General features: G+C 42.0%; 1 protein-coding gene across 4 annotated transcripts in view; it reads left to right on the top strand.

The window, feature by feature from the left end:
• Nucleotides 1–23,809, top strand: part of armc3 (armadillo repeat containing 3) — an 86,547-nt gene that overhangs the window by 19,472 nt on the left and 43,266 nt on the right. For 2 of the 4 annotated variants that reach the window (XM_059972087.1, XM_059972088.1), the window contains exons 3-6: nucleotides 4,382–4,502; nucleotides 9,362–9,487; nucleotides 12,529–12,597; nucleotides 16,073–16,248. In XM_059972087.1, coding sequence (XP_059828070.1) covers nucleotides 4,382–4,502; nucleotides 9,362–9,487; nucleotides 12,529–12,597; nucleotides 16,073–16,248 — 492 coding nt within the window. Of the gene's footprint in view, nucleotides 1–4,381; nucleotides 4,503–9,361; nucleotides 9,488–12,528; nucleotides 12,598–16,000; nucleotides 16,249–23,809 lie in introns of those variants that run through there. The other 2 variants (XM_059972089.1, XM_059972090.1) reach the window with 2 other exon arrangements.

Genomic DNA, 23,809 nt, shown 5'->3' with positions numbered 1-23,809 from the left:
ATAGAAGATAAAGGGTAGTCGGAGATGGGTGTTACTCTTGACAGGTGGACTGTGACCAGTGGTGTTCTGCAGTATTGGGACCCCTGTAGTTCTTAAAATATATAAATGAGTTTTGCAAAAATGTAAGTTATAGAGAAGAGTAGCACAGAAACAGGCCCTTTGGCCTATCTTGTCCATGCCAAGCCATTTAATCTGCCTACTCCCATCAACCTGCACCGGGACCCAATCCCTACTATCCTTGTACCTATCCAACCTTCTCTTGAATGTTGAAATCAAGCTTCCATGCACTGCTTATGCTGGCAGCTCATTCCACACTTTTACAACCCTCTGAGTAAAGAGTTTCCCCTTGTTCCCTTTAAACTTCTCACCTTTCACCCTTAACCCATGACCTCTAGTTACAGTTCCACCAACCTCAGTGGAAAAAGCCTGCTTTCATTTACTCTATCTATACTCCTTGTTATTTTGTATAGCTCTATCAAATCTCCCCTGAATCATAGAACATAGAAATCTACAGCACGTTACAGGCCCTTCGGCCCACAATATTGTGCCGACCACGTAACCTACTCTAGAGATTGTCTAGAATTTCCCTAGCACATAGCCCTCTATTCTTATGAGCTCCATGTACCTATTTTAGAGTTTCTTTAAAGACCCTATTTTATCCGCCTCCACCACCATCACGGGCAGTGCATTCCACACACCACCACTCTCTGAATGAAAAACCTACCTTTTGGCATCCCCCTTGTACCTACTTCCAAGCTCCTTAAAACTATGCTCCCTTGTGTCAACCATTTCAGCCCTGGGGAAAAGCCTCTGGCTATCCACACAATAAATGCCCCTCATCATCTTATACACCTCTATGAGGCCACCTCTCATCCTCAACACGTACAAACAAGCTGGATGAACTCAGCCGGTCAGGCAGCATCCGTTGAAATGAGCAGTCAATTTTTCAGGCCGAGACCCTTCATCAGGACTCATCCTCTCATCCCTCGTTGCTCCAAGGAGAAAAGGCCAAGTACACTCAACCTATTCTCATAAGGTACACCCTCCAATCCAGGCAACATCCTTGGAAATTTGTAATGCACTCTTTGAACCTTGTTTACATCTTTCCTGTAGGTAGGTGATCAAAACTGCACACAATATTCCAAATTAGGCCTAACTAATGTCTTGTACAACTTCAACATAACATCCCATCTTCTGCACTCAATACATTAATTTATGAAGGCTAATATGCCAAAAGCTTTCTTCATGACCCTATTTACCTGCATCAAATAATGTACCTGTATTCGCAGATAAATGGAGGTTTCAGGGGCACCTAGGCGTGACTTGAGTAGCAGCAGTACTCTCAATTGATACAATTAAATATTCCCATTTCAGCTTGTTACAGCTAAAAAGTACAACTGCTTCCAAGGTCAGTACGGTCACCAAAGATGTCTTAATGCATTTAAACAAACTATCGTTGCTAAAAACTGACAGAAACAACACTGATTGTGGTTGGAAGTGCCCATGTAGGATACCTCGGAGGAAGCACGGGTGTAGAGAGGAAGCAAGTGTGTTTAAGGAAACGGGATTTTAAATTCCCTATACCGACTATCTTGCTGGCAAGCATGCAGTCTCTGGTGAATAAAATTGATGATCTCAGCTAGGATGCCAAATCAGATAGATTCACCTGGCTGGTACTTCTACCTTATATGTACTTATGCTCCCTGAGTGTAAGCAGAGACTGAAGACTGCAGCACCAGAAGTGAGGCCAAGAAGGTATGGACAAGGGAAACACAGTAGCGCCTACAGGACTGCTTTGAGTTGGTGGATTGGACTGTATTCAGGGATTCATCTTCAAACTTGGATGAGTATGCTGCAATTGTTACTGATTTCATTAAAACCTGTGTGGATGAGTGCATGCCTACAAAGACTTATGGTACAATCCCAAACCAGAAGCCGTGGATGAACCAGGAGGTATGTCGTCTGCTGAAGGCTAGGTCTGTGGCATTCAAGTCTGGTGACCCAGGCCTGTATCAGAAAACTAGGTATGATTTGCAGAGAGCTATTTCAAGGGCGAAGAGACAATTTTGAATGAAGTTGGAGGCAACATCAGATGCTCAGCAACTCTGGCAGAGTTTGCAAGACGAAGCGAAACCCAATAGCATGAATGGCAGCGATACTTCACTACCGGATAAACTCAATGCCTTCTATGCCCATTTTGAAAGGGAGAACACAACTACAGCTGTGAAGATCCCAACTGCACCTGATAACCCTGGGATCTCTGTCTCAGAGGCCAAAGTTAGGCCGTCTTTAAAGTGAGTGAATCCTTGCAAGGGGGAAAGTCCCAATAGAGTACCTGGTAAGGCTCTGAAAACCTGTGCCAACCAACTAGCAGGAGTATTCAAGGACATTTTCAACCTCTCACTGCTATGGGTGGAAGTTCCCACTTGCTTCAAAAAGGCAACAATTATACCAGTGCCGATAAAGAATAATGTGAGCCGCCTTCATGACTATCGCCTGGTAGCACTCACATCGACAGTGTTGAAATGCTTTGAGAGGTTTGTCACGACTAGACTGAACTCCTGCCTCAGCAAAGACCTGGACCCATTGCATTTTGCCTATCGCCATAATAGGTCAATGGCAGATGCAATCTCAATGGCTCTCCACATAGCTTTAGACCACCTGGGCAACATGAACACCTATGTCAGGATACTGTTCATCGACTAAAGCTCAACATTTAATACCATCATTCCCACAATCCTGATTGAGAAGTTGCAGAACCTGGGCCTCTGTACCTCTCTCTGCAATTGTAGTCTCAACTTCCTAACCAGAAGACCACAATCTGAGCGAACTGGTGATAACATATCCTCCTCGCAGATGATCAACACTGGCACAGCTCGGGTGTGTGCTTAGCCCACTGCTCTAGTCTCTATGTGCACATGACTGTGTGGCTTGACATAGTACAAAATTGGTTAGACATGACCTACCACACACAAAGCCCTGCTGACTCTCCCTAATCAGCCCATGTTTATCTAAATAATTAGAATACCTCCCAATAACTTTCCCACAACTGATGTCAGACTCACTGTGCTACAATTTCCTAGCTTCTGATTTGGGACTTTTAAGTGTGCTGATTAGTAAGTTTGCAGACAACATTAAAATTGGCAGAATTCTGGATAGTGAGGAAGGTTGTCAGAGGACGTAGACCATTGAAAATGTGGGCAGAGAAATGGCAGATGGAGTTTAACCTGGGAAAGTGTGAGGTGTTGGACTTTGGTAGGTCAAATGTAAGAGAAAAGTATACAGCACATGACAGGACATTTAGGAGAGTGAAGTATAGAGGGATTATGGGGTGCAAGTCCATTGTTCCTCCAAAGTAGCAATGCAAGTAGATCAGGTAATAAAGAAAGACTACAGAACATTCTGTTGCAGTGCTGTGTATAGAGGTTGGAGTGTTACATTGCAGCTACATAAAACTGTCTTTAGCTTTTATTTGGTGTATTGTGTCCATTTCTTGTCATCATATCGCAGAGAGAGCACACAAGTTTTAGAGTGGGCTCAGAAGAGGTGCACCAGGATGTTGCCTGGATTAGGGATTATTAGGAGAGGTAGAACCAGTTTGGATTGTTATAGAAGCATTAACAGTGTCTTTTCCCAAGGGTGGAAATGTCAGATACGAGAGGATATACCTTTCAAAGTGAGTGCGAAAGGTTTTATCATCATGACTGAGTGTTTGCATTTTCTGAGGATTTCCAGCTAAGGATGCTTGTTTTAAATATATCTTCAATCCAAGAACAGACTCCAAAATGCCTAGTTGCAAGCTGCATATTTTTAAGTTGGCTTTCTCTTCAAATATGGGCCTTAATGCTGTTTACATTATCAAAACATAAATATGTTTAAATTGAGTAAATTTTTAAATTGCAAATATTTAATTTTATATTTCCTGTTGGCAAAGTAATTTACTTTAAATGTACAAATGCAGCTATATTTCAATGTCTGTGCAGAAAACAGAACAAAATATTTCATTCTCTGTTTTGGTTTGATATAAAATGAAAGACCAAGATTCAGTTAAAAACTTCAAAGGTCTTGAAAATTGTTATAAAAATTCTAAAGGAGTCAGTGTTATCTCAGAGCAACAATGGATTTTAGATTAAATATTTGCTCAAGAATTCTACTTTAGACACATTTATTTGTTAAATTCGCAGGATACAGTCTCTAAATGTTACCTTTCCATAATTTCAACATATGTAGCAGCTAAACCAGCATTTTCTTCAAACATATGCTTTGAATGTCAGTTTTATTATTATTATGATATTGATTGATGATAATGTTCCAGCAAGATATATATTTGCTTTAAATGCTGAATATTAAAATATACAAAAAATGTACTTTCTCTCTTCAGCACTTTAATTCACTTATTATTGAGAGCAAAAATCTACAGACAGTGGTACTTATGCTGGATTCACCAGAGGATGAAATCTTGCTTAAAGCCTGTGAAGCTATATACAAATTTGCAGAAAAAGGTGAGTTTATTTTAATTGATATTTCTCTCATTTGTTTTCTTACCATTTTGAATACCTGGTTTATCGTGGTATTGTGGCGACCCATTTCCTGGCACATCCGAACTGGCTCACAATTAGCCAGCTTTCCGGCTAAGGGAGATAGCCTACGGGGGTTTGCGAGCACAGAGCTTTGGAGCCTCTGCGCCACGGGGGGCAGGTTGAGGGAGGCTTAAAAGTGAGGCTGAGGATTTCGAATAAAGTTTTTCCTGAGACTGCAGTTACCGACTCCGTCGTAATTTTAGCGCTGCATGTAGCACACCGCTACAATTGGTGACCCCGACGGTCCAAACAATTTTTGGACCAGAAATGACTGACGCGGCCTCTGTTCATGCAGTTTCGTTGAAACTGCCGGGTTTCTGGACACACCGACCGAACCTATGGTTCCAGCAAGCCGAAGCCAATTCCACGTTCGCCAGATCACCTCAGAAGACACCCGCTACTACTACATGGTGAGCTCCCTCGACCAGGACACAGCGGCCCAGGTCGCGGAGTTCATACAGTCACCCCCCGGCAGATGGCAAGTACACGGAATTCAAAGCCCAGCTCCTCAGGACTTTCGGACTCTCACGGCGCGAGCGGGCTGCCTGTTTACTGCACCTGGATGGCTTGGGCGACAGACCTCCTTCGGCTTTAATGAATGAGATGTTGTCTCTGGCCGACGGACACACACCCTGCCTCATGTTTGAGCAGGCATTCCTGGAGCAGCTGCCCGAGGACATACGCCTGCTGCTGTCCGACGCGGATTTCAGTGACCCCCGGAAGGTGGCAGCCCGGGCGGACTTGCTGTGGAACGCCAAAAAGGTGAGCGGGGCGTCCATCGCACAGATCTCCCAGCCACGCTCCCAGCAGCAAACCAGTCCAGGCCCGGCCGCAGAGCCTGCCAACCCCCGGCCCAATGAACACTGGTGCTTCTACCACCAGCGGTGGGGCGCAGAAGCCCGCCGTTGTCGCCCGCCCTGCAAGTTCCTGGGAAAGGCCAGGGCCAGCCGCCGCTGATGGCTACGGCGGCTGGCCATCGGGATAGCCTCCTGTATGTGTGGGACAGAAGGTCGGGACGCTGGCTTTTGTCGACATTGGTGCCAAGATCAGCGTTTTACCTCCGACGAGTTACGACACCCGCAGCGGGGCACCGGGGCCCCCCCTGAGGGCCGTGAACGGCAGCACAGTAAGGACCTATGGCACCCGTCAGGCGCAGCTACAGTTTGGCTCCAGCCAGTTCACGTGAGACATTACACTGGCCGTCGTAGCCCAACCGCTTCTGGGTGCGGATTTTTTGCGGGCTCACAGCCTACTGGTCGACCTGCCCAGAAAGAGACTGGTACACGCCGAGACCTTTCAGACGTTCTCCCTGGGTGCAGCCCAGTTGCCAGCCCCTCACCTCGGCTCCATCACGCTGTCCGACAACGACTTCACCAGGGTCCTGGCGGATTTCCCATCGGTTCTGGCACCGCAGTTCACAGCGGCCATGCCCCGACACGGCATACAGCACCACATCCCGACCCAGGGACCACCCCTCCACGCCCGCACTCGGCGGCTTCCCCCGGGCAAGCTCCAACTGGCGAAGGAGGAGCTCTAGAGGATGGAGGAATTGGGGATCATCCGGCGGTCTGACAGCCCATGGGCCTCCCCCCTGCACATGGTGCCCAAAGCGACGGGAGGGTGGAGACCGTGCAGCGACTACCGAAGGCTGAACGAGGCTACCACACCGGACTGCTACCCTGTGCTGCACATTTAGGACTTTGCAGCAAACCTGCACGGCGCACGGATCTTCTCCAAGGTAGACCTCGTCCGAGGGTACCATCAAATCCCGATGCAACCTGACGACATCCCCAAAACGGCTCTCATCACCCCGTTTGGCCTTTTCGAGTTCCTCCGCATGCCGTTCGGCCTGAAGAATGCCGCACAGACGTTCCATCGGTTAATAGACGCGGTGGGACGGGACCTGGACTTCGCATTCATCTATTTGGATGACATCCTCATAGCCAGCAGCAGTCGTCAGGAGCATCTGTCCCACCTCCGTCAACTCTACGCCCGACTGAGTGAGTATGGTCTTACAATCAACCCTGCCAAATGCCAGTTCGGACTCGATACCATTGACTTCCTGGGCCACAGGATTACTAAAGACGGGGCAACCCCTCTGCCCGCTAAGGTAGATGCGGTCCGCCACTTCCCTCGACCCACCACGATCAAAGGCCTTCAGGAATTCGTAGGTATGGTCAATTTCTACCACCGCTTCCTCCCTTCAGCTGCCCGGATCATGCGCCCCCTGTTCGCCCTGATGTCGGGTCCGAGCGAGGACATTACCTGGGACGAGGAGTCCGCCACCGCTTTCGTTCAAACGAAGGAAGCTTTGGCGAACGCCGCAATGCTAGTACATCCCAGAATGGACGCCCCTACCGCCCTCACAGTGGACGCATCTAACACAGCAGTCGGTGGGGTGCTGGAGCAACTCATCGCAGGTCGCTGGCAACCCCTGGCGTTTTTCAGCAAACACCTGCGGCCACCCGAGCTCAAGTACAGTGCTTTCGACCGGGAACTGTTGGCGCTCTACCTGGCAATCCGGCATTTCAGGTACTTCCTAGAAGGTCCGCCCTTCACCGTGTTCACGGACCACAAACTGCTTACCTTTGCGTTTACGAAAGCGTCCGACCCCTGGTCGTCCCGGCAGCAATGCCACCTGTCCTACATCTCTGAATACACGACGGATGTCCGGCACGTCTCGGGTAAGGACAATGTCGTGGCGGATGCACTCTCTCGCCCTACCATTCATGCCTTTTCCCAAAGGGTAGACTTTGAGGCACTGGCAGAGGCACAGCAGGCAGATGAGGAGATTCCGAGTTACAGAACCACAGTCTCCGGTTTGCAGCTCCAGGACCTCCCCGTAGGCCTGGGTGAGAGGACCCTACTCTGTGACGTCGCCACCGGCCAGCCCCGTCCCGTCGTCCCGACAGCCTGGCGGCACCGTGTTTTCGACTCCATTCATAACTTGGCGCATCCCTCCATCCGGACGACTGTCCGGATGGTTTCCAGCAGGTTCGTTTGGCACGGATTCCGCAAACAGGTCAGTGAATGGGCCAAAACGTGCATGCACTGCCAGACGGCCAAGGTGCAGCGGCACAGCAAAGCCCCACCGCAGCAGTTCCATCCCGCCCACCAGCGTTTCGACCACATTCATGTGGATATCGTGGGCCCCCTGCCAGTGTCGTGCGGAGCGCGGCACCTCCTGACTATCGTGGACCGGTTCACAAGATGGCCAGAGGCGGTCCCGCTCACTGCCACCATCTCCGAATCTTGCGCCTGAGCCCTGATCACCACCTGGATATTTTGCTTTGATGTACCGGCCCACATTACCTCCGACAGAGGCGCCCAGTTCACCTCCAGCCTGTGCTCAGCTATGGCCAGCCTTTTGGGGACTCAGCTGCACCACACAACTGCCTACCACCCACAGTCGAAAGGGCTAGTGGAGCGTTTCCACCGTCACCTGAAGTCGGCCCTCATGGCCCACCTGCGAGGAGCCAACTGGGCGGACGAGCTTCCCTGGGTCCTACTCGGCATCCGCACAGGACCCAAGGACGACCTGCATGCCTCATTGGCCGAGTTGGTATACGGCGCGCCCCTGGTCGTCCCCGGGGAGTTCCTACCAGCCCCACGGGGGCAAGAGGAAGATCCCGCAGCAGTCCTGGGCAGACTACGCGAGAAGCTCAGTAACCTGGCCCCCATACCCACTTCACAGCACGGGCGGAACCCGACCTGCGTACCCAAAGACCTGCAGAACTGTAAGTTTGTGTTTGTACGAAGGGGCGGGCATCGGCCACCGCAGCAGTGGCCATACGAGGGGCCGTTTATGGTGCTCCGGAACAACGGGTCCACGTTTGTGCTGGACGTTGGGGGGAAAGAGGAGGTTTTCACGGTGGACCAACTCAAACCGGCCCATGTGTACCTGGCACAACCAGTCGAGTTTCCGGCACCTCGGCGCAGAGGCCGACCTCCCAAGCAGGTTCCGGCCCAGACTGTGGACATTGGGGGGTGTATCGCCGGTTCTGGGGGGGGGTGGGGGGTTATGTGGCGACCCATTTCCTGGCACATCTGAACCGGTTCACAATTAGCCAGCTTTCCGGCTAAGGGAGATAGCCTATGGGGGTTTGCGAGCACAGAGCTTTGGAGCCTCTGCGCCACGGGGGGCAGGTTGAGGGAGGCTTAAAAGTGAGGCTGAGGATTTCGAATAAAGTTTTTCCTTAGACTGCAGTTACCGACTCCGTGTCGTAATTTTAGCGCTGCATGTAGCACACCGCTACAGTATGTTATTTTTGCAGTGTTTTTTATGGAATGAAACTCAAGTACTTTCTCTAGTTTGGGTATCTTAATTGAGAACGTTTCATTTAAAATTTTTGAAGTGTGTTTATTGTTAATTTTATAAATAGCAAACTTTTGACTTTATTTAATTTTGTATAGTTTTTGAATGTTTCAGAATATCCGTGCCATAGAAAATCTTTACCTGGTTTAACAGACAGCCATACTGGCATGTCACTTCATCATCTTTCAGAGGTTCCATAGATTTTCGTGAGTTGGGCATAGAATATACTATTATGTTGTCCATATATTGTGGGCATTCGGGGATTTGCTGTGAGCAAAATTACTCATTCAGTTGCTGGGTAGGTCAGTTTATGGGAATGAGAACTGCAGACATCATATGGAAGTTGTGGGCCTCATCCAGAGTTTGAGGTCATTTTAAATTGGTAAAATTGAGTTGTTCATAACTTTCATAGTTGAGGCCTTACTGAAAAGATTTATGGCTGAAGTTGGTGTATTTTTTGTCATAGGAGATGAAAACCAATTAAACCTGCTTGGACTTGGAGCAATTCCAAAATTGGCTAAATTAATAGCTCATGAAGATAAACAAATCCACAAGTATGCTACTATGGCATTTGGGGTGATGTCCACTCACAGTAAGTATATATAATGAGTGGTAATCTTTTGCAAAATAAGAGTCAAAGCCCAAGACTGAAAAGGGTAAAAGAGAAGTATAATGTCACTTTTATAACTCCAAACTTTGTGATCAACAGCGGGCCTTACTTGATGAACAGAAGTTTATCCACTTCAAATTGAGCAGAATTTGATATCAAAAGAAAATTGATATGCTTGGACGCACTAGGAGGAGATATTGGAGATTTGTTTGAAGTCAGAGAAATGAATGCAGCCAAAACATGAGTTGACAAAAAGAGAAGGCAGTTTCACGAAAAATTATTATTGATAAAGAAGTACCAATACTTTGAATTATGCAATGCAATTTGATAATGCAACTTATCGTACTGGAAGTCTACAGGGAGCACAGTAATAGATTAAATGGGTAGATAATTAGAATTGCAATTTGGGGTTGGGGAAGTATATGATAAAGAATTTTGGATTTCCAAGTTCAAAGTAAATTTATTATTGAAGTATATATATGTCACCATATACATTCCTGAGATTCCTTTTCTCGCAAGCAGTCTCAGTAAGTATGAGAAACATTATACAATCAATGAAAGACCACACCCAACAGGGCAGACAACAACCAACTTCCAAAAAAAAAACAAACTGAAAATACAAAAAGGGGAAAAATAAACAATAATATTAATAATACATAAATAAGCAATAAATATCGAGAGCATAGAGTTCAGTGGGAACACTTCAGAGATGGGGCAAGTAAAATTAATTGAAGTTATTCCCCCTGGCTTATCAGCCTTATTCAAGAGTAGTAACTGCTCCTGAACTTGGTGGTGTGGGTCCTGAGGCTCCCGTACCACCATCCTGATGGCAGCAGCGAGAAGATAGCATGACCTGGATGGTGGGGATCCTTGATGATGGAAGCTGCTTTCCTGTGACAATGCACTTTATAGATGCGCTCAGTGTGGTGAGTTTTTACTGGTGACGGTCTGGGCCGTATCCACTATTTATTGTCGGCTTTTCCATACTAGGGATTAATGGAAATAAAGGCATGTACAGTGGCAATCCATACTCAGTGTACTTCTTGATATCTTAACTGCAATTAGGAAAGGATTTGCACAACGTAATAGGGACTTATTGGTTTAGATCAGAATAGGAATAGTTGTCTCCTAAGTAAGGTTCGGAAAAAGAGCAGAATAATGATCAGAAATCCAATGACAAAATGTCCTGCAAGCACTATGCAGGGTGTTAGGAGATTACTTACAGAATGCACTCTGCATATAATATAAATGCAAAGGTTCCATTTGCCCCAAGACCTCCAAAGAACAATGTTTCTGAATGTTCTGTACAAATAGTCCTGTGTTTTGCCTTTATGTTGCAGAGAGCCTTGTGTTCAGTTGTTTACACTCTGTATCTATGAAAAACATGTGAAAGTTGAAACCCAGATACTCATATTACATTGAAGTGTAAAATAATTGGCACTATTAGCAAATAGCTCAGCTGCTTTTATGCAGTTGACTAGGAAGTTAGTTATTTCACTGTTGTACTCAGAAACAAAAACATTGAATATAAATGTCACTTTTATAGCCGCTGCTAATGCTTGACCATTACAGTACAAAATAGATCTCCCAGAGGATGGCAGGTCCCCATAAAAATTGATACAATCTCATCCTTTAGAAACAATGGTGTTAGGAGAGATGTGTGAAGCTGAGTTTTGTACACTGTTAAGAAAGGATTGCATTTTGCAAGCATTCTCTTGCTAATGTTTCTGTAGCTGTAGGCAAACTGTTTCTATCCTGACCTAAGGCTACCTCCACACTATGCCAGATAAATCCATAACCAAAGCTTTTTCTCTTCGTTTTTACCCTCCATCCACACTAAAACGGTGTTTTCATCCCCCGAAAATGGAGCTTTTCAGAAATGCTTTCCAGGGTGGATTATTTTTGAAAACACTGCTCGGGCAGATCAGTGTGGACAGCGTAACCGGAGAAATCTGAAAACGCTGTCAGATGGCAGCGAGCTATTTCATTGTTTTCCTGAACGCAACCTAACAATTTCAGAACAGATGGCAACTAGACTGAAACCAGAAGAGTTAGAAATGTACTCTACAAATACTTTGACCCATAACTTACTGAATAAATAAATATACTGTACTCACTTTGCCCTGTTTTCTGTCCTTGCTGGTATGAAGGTGGTTTACCTATTTATGCAAGTACTGCTCTGACAATAGATGTGTAACAGCTTAATGTAACATTTTATGGAAATACAAGATAACACTGATGCAGACATGTTTTATACATTTAACAAGGTGCTTTATTAATGCAACAGAGTTGGTCAGTTTTTCAATGTTCGTCGTCAGCCGGGTCAATCTGTCCCGGATTGCTGCCGCCGTATGCTCCAGTATTTGTTTTTTTTAGTTTTAAGTTCTCCTGCATGATAGCCAACTGCTGTCTGTCGTTTTAAGTTTTTCTAGTCTGTAACTACACAAACGTGCACTTTTACGGCAAGATTCAACACCAAACATGTCACTTGTTGTAAGTAGATGTGTCCTATGCATGCGCAGGAGGAAGAGATTCACCGAAATCTCTGTTTCAGTGTGGATAGAAATATTTCCAAATACGCATAGTGTGGATGCCTATTATTTTTCGTTATCGCTCGAAACCAGCGTTTTCAAAATTATCCAGTCTAGTGTGGATGTAGCCTAAGTCACAAAATCTCCATGGTGTAGAAAATAACTCCCCTTTATGAGTGAGCAAATACTTACCTACTAGTAGTTTAAAACTTTGCTATGAATACAAAAAAGTTTTTAATGAAATTTGTATGATTTGCCATTATCCTTACTTGATTGATGCTAGTTCTGTCAGTCCTGGTCAACTCAATGACTTGACTGAATTAACACATAAGACATAGGAGCAGAATTAGGTTATTTGACCCATTGCATCTGCTCTGCCATTCGATCATGGCTGTCTTATGATACCCTCTCAACTTCCAAGGGGTGGAATGGCCAATTCCTATTTCTATTTCATATTTTCATGTTGTTTTTCTTAATGTTGATGCTTTTCAGGTGAAGTTAGAAAATCAATGAGACAGTTGGATTTTCTACCATCAATAATTACATGTCTAGCTCCTGAAGGTAATAATAAATTCTGTTTTTGATACTAAGAATTTGTATACACCCTTACTCTTATACAACTAAGTAGACACTTACCACCATTTTCTAATGGAAGAGTGAGTTCTATACAAGTGATTGCTTTTATTAAATCACCTATTACTTTGCTAACACAAAACACATTGACAGTTACTACAACTATTTGTGGCTGATGGTGTTATTAATTAATACACTTTTAATGAAATAAGTGACTTTTGGCAGTGTCCATTATTAAGGACCTCCGGCACCCAGGGCATGCCCTTTTCTCACTGTTACCATCAGGTAGGAGGTACAGAAGCCTGAAGGCACACACTCAGCGATTCAGGAACAGCTTCTTCCCCTCTGCCATTCGATTCCTAAATGGATATTGAAGCTTTGGACACTACCTCACTTTTTTCAATATACAGTATTTATGTTTTTACACATTTTTATTTAAACCTATTCAATATACATAATTGTTTTACTTGTTTGTTTATTGTGTTTTATTTATTATTTTTTTCTCTCTCTCTGCTAGATTATGTATTGTGTTGAACTGCTGCTGCTAAGTTAACAAATTTCACGTTACATGCCGGTGATAATAAACCTGATTCTGATTTTAAGACATATTAAATTATTTTTAAAATAAGCTATTTTTATATGTATTATTAACATCCCTGACACTCACTGATCTCTGTGACACTATATTCTTTAGCCTAAGAGTGTGCCATATGTCCCTTTTTTTTCTTAGTCATTTCTTATCCATGTTAAAGCTCAAATGTCTTGAGCTCTTGTTTTGTGGAAACACATAACCTGTTATGTGACATCTGTTGAAAGCCTTTATGAAATCCAGGGACATTACATTTACTGCTTTCCCCTTATCCAACTGCTCATTATATCCTCAAAGAATTCTGATAATTTTGTCATACGTGGCCCATTTTGTACACCCACCCCACATGCTCATGTTTGACCAACCCGAGTTGATTTCCTTGCAAGTAAATTGCCCTTTGTTAATAGTCTAAAATACCAATTATGAATTACATGATCTCAGAATTTACATCCAGAATGATTTCTTGGTATGTGGGTTTCTAAAGAAACGGAATGAATTAAATATTCCATCTTGTGCCAAATAGTGTAACCAAAGGAACTGGTTTTCTAGTGTTTTGGTGGAAGGACGTGTACAAGAGTCATGCAGTAGCACAGTGCAGAAACAGGCCCGTCAAACCACCATGTCCATGCTAACCTTTTTAACCTATCAACAAAAATTCCATTTTCCCATATTAGAACAAAAATAAAGCAAACATTATTACTCAGATCCCCTTCCTCTCAGCTTAAACCTTTCTCTCCTAGATTTTAATACTCTTAGTTGGAAAAGTAATTTGCCTATTGTATCTGAGGTTCCATAATTTTATTTATTTCTATCTAGGTGCCTCTCAGTTTCCTTTGGGAAAACAAGCTCAGCCTGTCCATTATTTCACATACTAATGTCCTCTAATCCAGGCAATATCCTGATGAAGGGTCTCACCTGAAACGTTGACTGTTTATTCATTCCGATAGAAGTTGCCTGACCTGCTGAATTCCTCCAGCACTTTTTGTCTGTATTTCCAGCATCTGCAGAATCTCTTGCATTTATTCTAGTAAATCTTTTTTTTTGTTAGATTTCTTATAGAGAGTGAGAACTACAGCAGGGAAAGAGGCCTCTCGGTCCATCAGGTCCATGCTGAGCTATTATTCTGCCTAGTCCCATCACCCAGCACCTGGGCCATTGCCCTTCATACCCCTCCCATCCATCTATTTTCGAGAAATATTTGTCATGAATATGTGAGTAACTTGAAATATGACTTAGTAGATTTGAAATACTGGGAAAGAGTTGAGAAGTTTGGGCTCTGTTACTAAAGCTTTTCACAAAAAGTTTTTTTTCATCTCATATCTGGATTTGCTGTATTTATTGGATTTAATTACCTGATAATCAATAATTTTCTTACTGTTTTTCATGTGACTAGCAGATGTATAGAATGTGTGAAATTTGGTTCACTATGTTTCTTTGTTGTATGAGTTAAGTCTTAATTTCTTCAGGTAATTATTAGGTGGTCATTATTCATTATCTTTTGCCTCTGCCAAAAATTCTGCTCTCTTGCCACTGATTATTGTGCATTGTTAAGGTCTAAATCAGATATTTTGCAACTTTAATGTCTTGTTCAACCAGATGCCATGGAAACCTAATCTTACTCCAAAGTTGTTTTCACTTTCAATGTTTCAATTTTCACTTGTGCCCTATTCTCTATTAATATGAACAAGTATGAGACTGTAAAATTTAGACATAATAAATATAAGAACAAGCTGACAGTTGTTGGGAGTACTTCATTCCATTTTGGCCTCTCCATATTTGAAAGGATTTGACAGGTAGATAAAATTAAACATTTCTTCTGATGGAATCAGTGACAAAGTCAACATCTGGATTTTTCAGGAGTAGGCTCATAAACAATAAAATAAATTTATTACTATGGTCCTGAGATTTGATGGTAATGCTCTTAATACCCTATTCTGTAACATGGGCCATCCATCGGCCCACTCTGGCCATGCAACAACATTTCTCCTCCCCCCCCAAAAAAAACTTGTAATAGCTTCAAATCCCCAAAATCCTTAAATTTAGAACTTGTAGCAGTACATGTAACTCCAGTGTTATGGGTGTTCAGGTAACTGAAATTTGCCTAACAGAATTCACAAATCATTACCCAGAAATTCTCATGTACTTCATGTGGAGCGGGGGGGGGGGGAGGGTGTGTGTGTGTGTGTGGTGGGGAGGGGTAAATGAATAAATAAATGTGATTTTTTTTCAACTTGTTTTTCCTGGTACACGTAGAGATGACATGGTTTCTATTAGCCAAATTTCAGAATATGGACCATTTTGCAGTGAACCTCATTCCACCCCCCTCCCAAACATGGTGATCATTTGTATTTAAATCTATGCCTGTTTTCTCCTCAACTTGTTTGGAAACTGCCAGTAGAATTTTTTTCTCAACATTAAGCCCCTTGTATTTAACATCAGTTTTAGAGGTTGAAATATTAGATGCTGTTGCTTTGTTTCTGTATGGGAAATTTATCTTTCTCCAATCCTGACATAACTCTTTCTGAGTCCAGAATTCAACTTGTGACAATGCCCTTGCCAGTATTCACAGGTAACCTGAGTTTGGATTATGGGTGTGAGATTTTTTTTTGCCTCACCCAAAGGCATTGCTATGTGGAAAGGTGACCTAAAAGCCAATGCAGTCAATTTTCAATTTTACCTGCGTTTAAAATCTTGAAGTCAAACAGAAGGAAATTTTAACTGCTTTTAGCAGAAACCATCATATGACTGCTGTTCTTATTTTTTCCCCTAATTTTTATGTTTTGTATCTTTTACTAATTGCAGCACTTTGAATTATGGGAGACAAACGAGAAGAGAGAAACTATGAGAATTTTGTTTTTTTTCCCTTCATCACAGAGGATGTTGTTGTTCACGAGCTTGCTACACTGTGCCTAGCTTCCATGTCTATCGATTTCACGAGTAAAGTAGAAATTTATGAAAAAGGGGGGTTGAAACCACTCATTAGTCTTCTTTCAAGTCCTGATCCTGATGTTCAGAAGAACTCCATTGAGTGCATTTCAAACTTAATTAAGGTACTTTCTCTGTTTTTCTATTTGTAATTGACATACATTCTGAGACTTAATGCTGCATTACTGAGCCTTTTAATTGATCAAGTGTAATTGACAAATCAAATCATTTTGAAAATGCAACTTTGAATAAGGTTCTTGTTCTAAACATATGTTCAATGGCCAAGTTATTCGGTACAACTGTACTCATGTTTGCTAATGCAAATATCGAATCTTCCATTCATGTGGAGGCAACTTGGTGCATAGAAGCTTGCAGACATAGTCGAGAGGTTCAGTTGTTGTTTAGACAGCAGAATGGGGAAGAAAATTTTATCTAAATGACCTTGACCATGGAAATGGCTTTCCAGAAAGAAGGCAGCATGCTCGGATGCAGTGGGCACTCCAGGTCCAATCAAAGGTGTATTTGTTCATCTTGTATGTCTTTTTTATATTGCAAGTCACTGCCAGATACTAAGAACATCAAGTCCTGCGTGACTGTCCCAGCAGGAAGTTGCTTGATAGTGAAGGAGCTGGACATGTTCCATACAATAGTTATGTTGTCACCTGGACTAGTGTACCATTGGGTGTTGTGCAGTGTGAGTGATTGTCTTGGATGCTTTTATTGTTATCACAAGACCCTGTTGGATATTGGTAATGTAGAATACTGCAAGTCTTGTTCACTGGCAAGTCCAATGGCAGGAGAGCTGCGTCGCTTCAATTGTGCAAGGACTATGCCCACGTGTTGGGCTTGCCTGTGGCAGTTGTCCAAGAAGGGAGACACCCAGGTGATGTGGGAGAGCCTCTTAGGGGCACACTGCAATCTGCACGGGTGGGTGGCTGCCCTCTGCTGTTCGCTTGGAGGAAGAGCAAGCTGAACCAGGACAACTTGTATCAAATCTACAGTCAGGTCATTCAGGGGACCGTACTGTATGTTTTCCTGAAATTGTAACCATATGTGTTATGTGAAGTATGCTATGTAAGAGGAACAATGTCTCATCAAGCTGTATTCATATATGGTTAAATGATAATTGAACTTGAACTTGGAATGATTGTTGGTGCAAGGTGGGATGGTTTGAGTATCCCAGAATCTGCTGATCCCTGGGATTTTGATGCACAATAGTCTCTAGAGTTTACAGAAAATGCTGCAAAAAATCCCAAGAAAACCTCTATTGAGCAGTGGTTGTGTGGGGGAAATTGCCTTGCTGATGAGAGAAGTCAGAGGAGGATGGCCAGAGTGGTTCAAGGTAACAGAAAGGTGACAGTAACTCAATTAATCATGAGTTACTAGTGATGTACAGAAGAGTAAATCTGAATGCACAACATATTGAACCGTGAAGTGGATGAGCTATAGGAGCAACATACGCTGAGTGTAGTTTCAAAAAAGCAATCAGAAATCAACTAATTTATGAAATATTATGGGTTTATTAATTATCAGTTTCTATTAAGTTTTCAAATATAGGCTTAAAATGCAACAATTTTATTCATTTTATGCAGATAATGCATAAGAAACCTAGTTTGTACAAACGGTAGTTAATAGTCTCAAATTCACTATTGTATGGCATACTATTTATTTCTAATATTGTACCCTGCTTTCACTTGGAGTATGATGGTACCTGAACTGAAGCATTCTACCGAGCCACAAATTTAAGTTTTATTCTGATTTCCTGCCTCAAAATTTCAAACATAATATCATCACTGAGATAACATGGACTTTCTGTTAATATCTCATCTGTCTTGTCTGCAACTGTAGAAATATACAATCTTGTCCTATAAAGAAGATGGTAGTGTAATTCTAAGTTAGGATGGTAGGTAATGTGCAGGTATTAATCTTCCCATATACTTGTTATTCTTGATCGAGGTTATGTATGTTATGGGTTTGTGAGCCAGATTGAAAACACTTGGTGACTTGCAATAATTCATCTTGTAGATGGTACATGGTGTGGCCTTGCTGCTCCAATGCAGGTTTAAAATGAATGTTTATATAAATTGATAACTGCTTTGCTGTGGATGTTGGAATTTTTGAGTGTTACTGGAACTGCATTTTTCCAAGAAATTAGAGAGCTTCTATCAATTAATATTTTCACTGCTGTGCCTTGGAGATGAAAGTACACTGCTATGTAGGTTACAGTGGATCATAGGAGGAGCTTAAAATGGAAAAGGCAGGGACAGGGAACCTGATAATACAATCACTAGTTAGGAGAGATAGGGCAGAAGGTAAGAGGTTACATTAAAAGTTGGTTTACTGGTCTTCTGGCAGATGCCACGTGAACATATGAAGATAAGAATTAGGAGAACAAGTTGGCTACTTAGTCTCTGCTATTTAATAAATTTATGGCTGATCTGATCGTAACTGATGGACAGCATGATGGTGTAGTGGTTAGCTCAGGACGTGAAGTTCAGAGTTCAATCCTGGTGTCCTCTGTAAGAAATTTTTACATCCTCCCCGTGGAATATGTGAGTTTCCTGCCACAGTTTAAAGATGTAGGTTAATTGGTCATTGTAAATTGTCCTGTGATTAGGCTAAAGTTAAAATCAGAGGCTTGAAGAGCTGAAAGGACGCATTCTGCACTGTATCTTTAAATAAATAAAAACAAAATAAACCTCAGCTCCACTTTCCCACCTACCCTGTGTAATCTTGTGTCCTCTTGCCCACCGAATATATGTCAAGCCCTCGGTTAAAAATACTCAAGTTAGTCTACTTCCATTGTCCTTTGTGTTCCAAAGACTCACCATCCTCAACCTTATAATACAACCTTACAACCTTATAATACAACATTCCCATTGCAGTACCCGATCTAGTATATATTCACTGAACTTTAAATGGATTTGTATCCTTTTGTAAATAAGAGGGCAAAATCCTTTTACATTCAATCTCTCTTGCAATAAAACACATTATTTCTGTTACCTTTTCTAGTTATTTGTGCTATCTACATATTAGATTTTATGAAGTCATGGACCAGGATACCTAAATCTCTCTGCAACTCAGCTCTATTTTAATTTTACTGATTAAAATCAACAATTTTATGTTTTATATTATACATCATTTACAAGAGCTTTGTCCACTCAATGTATCTATACCTCTTTGTAGCCTCCTAATGTCATCTTCAGTTTGCTTCTTACCTATCGATTTATCATTAGCAGGACTAACAAGCATGCCTTTAGTGCTTTCATCCATTTTTTTACTCAAGTGTCATGCTACTTGTTGTATCTGATCAACCTGAAAGCATCTCATTTATGCATATTCCCCAAGCCAGCCAACCTTTTATCCCACATCAGTATGTTATTTCTTAAATCATGAGATCTTATTTTCTACAATGACTTATGATGTGGCAATTTATTAAATGTCTCAGTAAATCTTAAGTATACTAAATCCAGCTCTGCATAACAGTCAAAAATTTATGTAGCATGGAAACAAGCCAATCATGGTGCCTTCCTGAGTGAGTTCCATTTGTCTGCATTGGGCCCATGTCCCTCTAAACCTTTCCTGAACTTGTAAAAGAATTTTTTTTTAAACTTTTTTTTACTTGTTGTAATTGTACCTGTTTTTACCACATGCGCTCACATTGCATTTAGTGTACCCACCCCTGTGTGAAAATCTTGCCTCTTGGGTCCCTTTTAAATCTTCCCCCTTTCACTTTAAACCTATACTTTCTGGTTTTAGAGTCCTAATCTGGGAGGATAAACTATGACCATCTACCCGATCTATGCTCCTTATGATTTTAGAAACCTCTAAGGTTTCTCTTTTTTGCTCCACATAAACAGTACCAGCCTTTTCCAGTCTCTCCTTAAAAGTCATGACCACTTGTTCCAGCAACATCCATGTAAATCTTTTTCTTTTACCCACTGTAGCTTAATCACATTCTTTGTATAGTACAGTGACCAAAACTGCATACAGTATTACCAATGCTTTGCACAGCTATAACATGATGTCCCAACTCTTTTAATCAATGCCTCATCCATTAATTGCAAGCGTGCCTCATGCTTTCACTACCTTGCCTACCCTGTGTTGATTTCAGGAAACTATGTACTTGCTGTCACCTAGATCCCGCTATTCCATAACACTCCCCAGGGATCTGCCTTTAACTACATGATAACTACCCTGGTTTAAATTCTCAAGTGCATCACCTCACACTTCTGAGTTGATTTCCATCTGGTATTTCTTGGCCCACTTCCCCAGTTGTACTAGATCTTGCTGTTTATTCTTAGACAACCTTCTTCATTGTTCACCCCCCCCCCCCACCAACTTTGGTGTCATCAGCAGCCTTATAATCCTGTCACTTAGATTTTCATCCAAATCAATAATATACAGTAAATGAGAAAAAACTTAACTAAGCCCTGATCCTTTCCTATCACCCTCTTTCCTTCCACCAAACCAAATATGGACCCAGTTAGTTGGCTTACCCTGGATTCCATATAATTTCACCTTGTGAACCAATCAACCATGTGGGGCCTTGTCAAAAGCATTGCTAAAATCCATGGTGACAATACCTATGCCCTGTTCTCGTCTATCTTCTTGATCACCTCTTCAAATAATTCAATTTTGTGAGATATGATTTCCTACATAGAAAGCCATGCTGGCACACTAATCACTCTTTACCTTTCCAAATGCATATAGAAGTTCTCCCTCAGAATAATCTCCAGTAATTTACCTACCACTGATTTTAGGGTCACCAGCTTGTAGTTTCCCAGTTTGTTCTTGCAGGCCTTCTTAAATAAAGGCACAATATTAGTCACCATCCAGTCTCCTGCACCTTGTGCTTAGTTAGGTAAGATTTTTTTTAAAAAGTCTCTGTCTTGGACCCCAGCAAAAACAGTGTTGTCTTCCCAGAATTTCCTTGCTTCCAAGTCCTTCTGCATAGTAAATGTGGATAACAGGTATTTATGTTACTCATGTGAAGAACTTAATTGGAAAATAAATTGGACAGAATTTACAGAACAATATTGATTTTTGCCTGTATGTGTTGCTGTGTTTTTAATACCAGTACAAGGAAAATGCAGAGCAAATTCAGTGGATCAAGCAGTATCTGTAGAAAGAGAAATAGAAATTGAAACTGATTTATTAAGTAAGTCAGTAGAAATTTATTTGAAAACCCTTGAACTTTGGTACTTGGGAACTTGTCAACTCATAACTTGAACACTTTCCTAAATTCCAGTAAATACCTCAGTGACTGTAATTTTCTTGTGTTCTTTCCTTCCTGCTAGTATGGTGAAGACCAATGCAAATTATATTGCTTCATTTATCTACAGACTTCTTAATGTACGTTATTAATTCTCCTGATTTGCTTTCTATTGGTCCAATGTTTTTCAACTATCTAGAGAAAGTATATACCTTTTGGCATTTCATTCTAGCTTTGTCTTGTACTTAGTTGTTTTACTTCATTATGAATCTTTAGTCATTTTTTCTTTGTTTTTATTACTACAACCAGCTGCTCTTCTTTGTGCAATTGTTTACTTTTTCTTTAAATGCTCTCTTTAACCATATTAACCACAGACGATTGGTCCCTCATTTGGAAATTTTCTTCTTCTTGGAATATATCTATTCTGTGTATTCTGAAACATCCCCATAAATGTTGGATAATGCATTTTGATTGACCAATACGTGAATCAAATTTGCCAGTTCACCTTAATTAGTTTTGATTTCATATTCTCATCATTGCGCTTTTTAAAGATTAAAATGCTAGTCTAGAGTCTCTTTTCCTTCAAACTGAATGCAAAATTCAATTATAGTGTGATTGGTGTCACCCAAGGACTATTTCACAATGATGTAATTAATTAATTAGTCTAGTCTGGGTGCACATTACCAAGTCCAGTATAGCCTGCTGTCTGCTTGGCTGCAGAACATGTCATTCTGCGAAACTATGCTGAATCTGCTTTTCCCAGTCTCCATAGATTAAAATCTACCATGATTATTGTTGCAAGTTTTTGTCAAGCTCCTTCCTTTATACTATTTGACCAAGTGGTTGTTGTTCAGTGAGCTTCTATAACACAGCTACAAATAACTTGACTTCATTTATCTGTTCCATAAACTTAAATCAGCCCTTTCCATTGTGTTAAATATATCATGAAATAAAAGAGCTTTTGTATCGAATGTGACATGAATTCAGATATAGAGCATTTAGTGTTGTCATTTTATTATTTTGGTAACCTCTTGCTTCAACTGCTGATTTACTCTTAAATTTGCATCATCTAACACATCCCAACACAGTCTACTATACCCTTTTTAAACTCCTTCCTCAGTAGGTTGCCTGTACTCTTTGATTTACCATTATAGAACGTAGAACAGTACAGCACAGTACAGGTCCTTCAGTCCACAACGTTGTGCCAACCTTTTAACTTAATCCAGGACCAATCTAACACTTCCCTCCCACAATGGCCTTCATTTTTCTTCCTTTCATGTGCCTATCAAAGTGTCTCTTAAACGTCACTAATGCATCTGCTTCTACCATCACTCCTGGCAGCATGTTCCATGAACCCACCATAATCTGGGTTTAAAAAAAACTATCTCTGACATCCCCTCCTATATATTACTCCAATCACATTAAAATTATCTCCTCTTGTAAGTAGTCATTTTTGCCCCAGGGAAAAAGACTTTGGTTGTCCACTTTCTCACATTGTTTTATACACCTCTATCATGTCATCTCTTATCCTCCTTCACTCCAAAGAGAAAAGCCCTAGCTCACTCAGCCTTTCCTCATAAGAAATGCTCTCCACTCTGAGCAACAACCTGGTAAATATTCTGTGCACCCTCTCTAAAGCATCCACATTCTTCCTATAATGAGGTGACCAGAACTGAACACAATACTGTTTTCCAATTGTGTTCAAGCCAGTATTTTGGAGTTGCAACGTTACCTCACAGTTCTTGAACTCAATCCCTGAACTAATGAAGGCCAACACACCATAAGTCTCATAACTACCTTATCAACTTGTAGGACATGTTCCAGCATATTAGCCTGTTCTACGCTGTCCTCATGTTCGTCAAGTCCTTCTCACCACCGAATACTGAAGCAAAGTGTTCACTAAGGACCTCCTTTACTTGTCTCCTCTGACTCCAAGCAATTGTTTCCTCTTTTATGCCTGATAGGTCCCACCCTCACTCTAGTCATTCTCCTGTTCTTTATGTTCAAGTAGGTAGAATGCCTTGGAGTTTTCCTTAATTCCTTAATTCTTCTAGCACTCCTATTTTTAGGCTCCTTCCTGGTTACCTTATAATGCTCAAAAACTGTCTGATCCTTGCTTCCTAAACCTTATATATGCTGCTTTCTTCCTCTTGACCAGATGTACCACAGCTTGTGAATCATGGTTCCTTCATCCTACCATCCTTTCCCTGCCTCAATAGGACAACTATACAGAACCCCATGCAAGAATGCCCTAAATAACCTCACAGTTCTGTTGTTCATTTCCCTGATTATATCTGTTTCCAAATTGCGCTCCTAAGTTGCTCCCAAGTTCCTGCCTAATAGCATCATAAGTTGCGTTCCCCCAATTAAGTACTTGGGCATACTGTCTGCTACAATCCTGTCCAAGGCCATGGTAAAAGTCAGGGATTTGTTGTTAATTTCTCAGAATTGCTCACCCATTATGTTCACAA

Source organism: Hypanus sabinus, chromosome 6 (assembly GCF_030144855.1).
Source record: "Hypanus sabinus isolate sHypSab1 chromosome 6, sHypSab1.hap1, whole genome shotgun sequence".
In the NCBI taxonomy this organism is placed as follows: Eukaryota; Metazoa; Chordata; class Chondrichthyes; order Myliobatiformes; family Dasyatidae; genus Hypanus; species Hypanus sabinus.
This window is presented reverse-complemented; position numbering and strand designations above follow the sequence as displayed.